The sequence below is a fragment of the Primulina eburnea genome, chromosome 14 (assembly GCF_022965805.1).
Source record: "Primulina eburnea isolate SZY01 chromosome 14, ASM2296580v1, whole genome shotgun sequence".
NCBI lineage: Eukaryota > Viridiplantae > Streptophyta > Magnoliopsida > Lamiales > Gesneriaceae > Primulina > Primulina eburnea.
Window position 1 is genome coordinate 26438408 of NC_133114.1, and position 5445 is coordinate 26443852.

Here is a 5445-nt window from a genome sequence, read left to right on the forward strand (position 1 = left end):
AGAAATACAAGTCCCCACAAAATATGTGAGGCTATGAAATTTAAATGAACAAAACATATTATTAACGTCTCCAAATTTGAACTATGATAACAAGGAACACAGATTCTTTGCTGTGCAAAGGACAACAACACAAAGTAGTGTTCTAATTTTTTTTTCAATTGGGCTTGATTTCAATTAGGCTTGTAAACACATTAATAAAAAAAATTATTTATATAAATTGTATTATAATGTTGAAAAATTAATTTTATTCTTAACCTAAATTGTTTTTCAATCCAACTACATTAATAAATTCGATTATGTACACATTTTTATTTTCAAGATTATTTAATTTATTTAAAAAAATTATATTTATTTAAATTGTATTATGATAAATAATCATCAACTCAAATATAAAACAAATATTTTTATCATATGATAAAAACAAAATAAATAAATATATGCAAATAAAGCCAAATGTACTGTTTGCGAACGACCAAGCAAACAAATCATCATTTTAGTTTTTCATAATCTGATATTGATTTGTTACAATTCGAGAAGTAAAGCACCATAAAACTTATAGATATATGAACAATGAGTGAGATTTTTCAAAATCTGATATCTGATACATAGTCATTTTTTTATAAAAATTTTATATGTCAGTGAGTAAAAATGTTTTCCTTATACTTATTAAAATATTTTCACAAGGTTCATGAAAGTGTATTTTTCTAAATACAGCTCTTTATTGAAAATATTAGTAGAACGACTCTTAATATCACGTATTTATTGCTTGAATTTGATATTTAAAATTTATTTGGTGTGTAAAAAATTTAAGTTAACAAATATTGATTTTTTTTTAACAAGTAAACATTTTTAAGGTCGAAGTAGAATTTTTTTTCGTGATATGAAAAATTTGTTAACAAGTAAAAATATTATTACTAATATAATAATATCTAATTGTAAAATAATTAATTTAACTTAATAAAAATAAATTATATACATTATTACCTATAACATAAACTCAATTATAATTTAATATATAGCAAATGTTCTTCGGTGGAGTGTTATAGTTTGAGATCTAAGCACAGACTTCATAAAGAATAGATTAAAGTTTAGGAATAATATCAAAATCAAGATCCAAGTTCAACGGGGACCGGGTAATTATCGATACAATCAAGCCATGGATTACCGTCGCATTCTTGAGCAGGGATTCCCTTGAGAGCTCTCCAAACTGCGCTGTTACATTTGAAACCCGACCCGAATGCGATCTGCCACACACGATTCCCTTTAAAGACCCTACCTTTAGCTTCAGTATAAGCCAATTCATACCACAATGAGCTGCTAGACGTGTTTCCGAACCGGTGCAGAGTCATCCTTGATGGCTCCATGTGCCATTCCGTGAGCTGCAGATTCTTCTGGACCGCATCAAGCACTGCCCGTCCGCCCGCATGGATGCAGAAGTGCTCAAAAGCGAGCTTGAAATCGGGTATGTATGGCCTCACCATAGCGCCCACAAGCTTCCTCTTCAGTAAAGTGACCAGAAACATCAGCTGCTCTGTAAATGGTAATACTAGAGGAGCCAATGTGGTTATGTTTGTCTTCAAAGCGTCGCCTGCGACGGCCATCAACTCCCGGTCTAATGAAACCCCCACTGTCCCCTTTTCATCTTCTCTCTGGTAGACACAGTTGTAGCTATTGTCGTCCGCGCCTTTGTGGGTTCGAACGGTGTGCACAAGCTGATACTTGGAACGTTTCCTGTCTCGGGTTTTGTTCGACAACAGAATGGCAGCACCGCCCATTCGAAAGATGCAGTTGCAAAGTAACATGGAACGGTCGTTTCCGAAATACCAATTGAGGGTTATGTTTTCTGTACTCACAACAACTGCGTAAGCGTTCGAGTTTGTTTGGAGCAGGTGTTTGGCGAGGTCTAAGGATATAAGCCCGGCGCTGCATCCCATTCCTCCAAGATTGAAGCTTTTGATGTCAGCTCTGAGCTTGTAATGGTTGACAATCATGGAGGAAAGAGATGGGGTTGGATTGAATAAGCTGCAGTTCACTACAAGAATTCCAATATCCTCAGGCCTGACACCTGTCTTCTTGAACAGAGAATCCAATGCACCGAACATGACAGCTTCGGTCTCCAATCGAGCTTCTTTCATCGATAGATTGGGCGGGTGGGACATAATTCCTCTTGGGACATACGTCTTATCGCCAAGTCCGGAACGACGAGATATTCTCTTCTGGAAGTTGATCGACTCTTGTTCGAAAGAACCAATATCTTCTGTCAACTTCAAAAACGCATCAACGGACATTTTGCGCTCGTCCTCTGGTTTGTAGCATGCAAAATCGACCAGATAGATCGGCCTTGGCCTTTTTGCCCAGTAGATCCCCAACAAGAGAATCAATACATTCAAACCGATCAGAACGGTGGCAGTGTCCAAAAGAAGTGTTTGAGTGATCCATATGTTAGAAAAGAGGCCAAATGTTAGGCCAGTGAGCTGTATTGTAGTGGCTATGAGGAAAAGCAAAGTACGAAGACCAAAAGGAGAGTACTTGCGGGATTGCATGAATAGCCGTAGCCTAATTTCACATATTTCAGCTTCACGGATTTCAAGAAATCAGGCAGTTTTCGCCGAATTTTGATAACCATGGAGGAAGAATCCTTGAATTCAACATCCGCCATTAGCCTCTCCTCTTCCATCTCTATGCAATTCACTTCTCCACCTCTCTCCATTGCCGCGTACGTATAAATAATCTGAATTATGGGTCTTAATCCGAGTAGATAATTAACGTAGAGAACTCGTTATTATCGGTAAAAACATGAATATAGCGTAGGATAGCTACACTGTGAAAAGTCCATTTTATTGGTTCAAGTGTGTGGGAAGTAGAGAGAGATAGCTCAACAACCATCTCAGGCAGAGGAATGGAAAATATTTGAATAATGGTAGAGTGAAAAATCAAAGCAAAATAGCCAATCTGCCAACCAAATAATAGGTAATGTTGTTGACCAAGTGGCCATGTGAGAAAATGAAGAGAAGATGAAAGCTACTAGCATTTACTCATCTCTCCATATACTCTGGGACAGCATTCACACCCATTGCCACCCCTGGCCGTCGTCTACAAATTTCTCCAATCTTTTCATCCGTGCCTATTTTTGGCGGGTGCCGAGAGACGATTCGATAGATTTTAGTGAAAACAAAACCTTTTCTTTTACAATTGAGGGATGGGTATAGTTGTTGTTGGAGTACCGTTTTTATTGCATTCAATATGCAGCGAAAGCTTAAAATTATTTGTTTTGACATTCAAAACGTTCTTGGGCCATGTATGATTTAAATCATTCGTAGGATATTTGGATTTGATTTAGCGAAAGCTTAAAATTATTTGTTTTGGCATTCAAAACGTTCTTGGGCGATGTATGATTTAAATCATTCATAGGATATTTGGATTTGATTTAGCGAAAGCTTAAAATTATTTGAATTATTTGTTTTGGCATTCAAAACGTTCTTGGCCGATGTATGATTTAAATCATTCATAGGATATTTGGATTTGATTTAGCGAAAGCTTAAAATTATTTGTTTTGGTATTCAAAACGTTCTTGGGCGATGTATGATTCAAATCATTCATAGGATATTTGGATTTGATTTACACTTGCGTTTAAGAATGCTGAACACTAAGTCAGTTCGGGATTAACAGAGTTGGTCCTTCTTGTAATCTCCTACAAACAATCAATTGTAATCAATGTCATTCTCCGTTCTTCAATCGTTAAATCCAGTCAACGATCAAATACTGCAGTTCTTGTATAGATCACAATAGAGATATAAACAAAATTCTACGTTGAGATTCAATGTAGCCGTGGGCGGTGGAGGGACAGCGGCGTTGCACGATGGAGTTGTGGTGGTCTCGACCGTAAGGCGGTGGCCGATTTTGTGAGTTGGAGAGAGTTGAGAGAATTTCTGTGTAGATTTTCTATGTTGTGTAGATTGTATACTATCAACTTTTGATAACACGTTTTTATTAAACATACTCTCTCACACTATTACTAGGATTCTTCAATTTTCATTATTTAAAAATTTCATATTGTATTTTCCACTTTCGATAATACATGATTTAATATTATTAATAATCATTATTTAATTACTTAATCTGTCACGCCCCGAGACCGGGGTTAGTCGACACCGGCGTTGTCTCACAATCACATAATTGCAAAACAACGAGCCTCGTAGTAAATCAAAATAACCAGTCTTTTTCATAACCAATAATCGTCTTTATAATGCGATAGAAATAAAATGCGGAAGCGGAATACATGATGATAAAATTAAAGACAGAATAAATTCGACTGGTCTCAAATGGAGTTTTCTTCATTACCATCCCCAAAAGTGATCTTGCTCTTCACCCTCGATTTGTTCCTCGTTCTTATCTGGGTGGGAATGTAAGGGGTGAGTATTTTGGGGAAATACTCAGTAAATGGGGGCCGATCGAGCATAACAAATATCGAGGATATACATACGAATAATTTATCGAAATTTCAATATTAAGCATGTTGAATCAAATAATAACAAACTACGAATATAGCACTGAAAATCATCTCATTTTCTATGGTTTTACTGATCAGTCCCCTATATGTTACTCCTCTAAGGGGCGAGGCCAAAGGAACGGTTATTGTAACCCACCGCATCAGGGCCTAAACAAAACATATCGAAGTTCGGAATTTCCTTTACCATTTCTAAATCAAATCATTACAGTGCATTTCAAATAATTCAACATGCTTTCGAATATTATAACTGATATCGAACAACGAATAATTCAAGGGGTTTTATACCGAATGGAAATGAATAGGTTATGCCGATCGAATTTTTAAAGTCGTATTTAAATTATTTCCTACATATATCATCCTCACAAAAATAAAAGGATTTAGTGTGCCCAAATATTTTATATAAAAATATACATATTCAAAAGTTTATCTTAAAAACAATTAAATAATAAGTCATATTTATTAAAAGAGTATAAATACTAATAGTCACTTAAAATAACTATATTTGTGAAATTTTTATATAATAAACAAAAGAAGTCCACAACAAAATAATCAAATAAGTGGACCATATTTATTTAAGAGTATAAATATCAAGGCCACTTAAATAAATATGATTGAGCAATTTTATTCAATAAAATCAGAGGCAAAATAAAACAAAGGAGAAAACCCTCTTACGTTTCAAATAAGATAATCGAGAATTGAGTTTGTGGGGAGGATTTGAAGCTTCAAATGGCTACTGGTCCAAGACAGCAACTTGTGGAGAGTTTCTGAAGTGGTGGAATCTAGACTTCAAAATGCTACGGCAAAGCTTCGAATTAGCTGCTGCAATGCCTCGATCTTGGCTGAATTCGGCTACTGTCACCTTCGGAAATAGACAGATAGTGGTCTGGAAAAAAGGGCATCAACCTTGCTTCGAACCGTTGCGGGATTCTCGGGTT

At 35.7% G+C, this 5445-nt stretch overlaps 1 protein-coding gene across 1 annotated transcript; it reads right to left on the reverse strand.

The window, feature by feature from the left end:
* Window positions 1-1024: 1024 nt before the first annotated feature.
* Window positions 1025-3167, reverse strand: LOC140812848 (3-ketoacyl-CoA synthase 1-like). Its single transcript, XM_073171213.1, is given in 2 exon segments — window positions 1025-2507; window positions 2510-3167. Coding segments are annotated over 2 exon segments (1602 nt in total). The 5' UTR covers window positions 2711-3167; the 3' UTR covers window positions 1025-1106.
* Between the last annotated feature and the right edge of the window lie 2278 nt (window positions 3168-5445).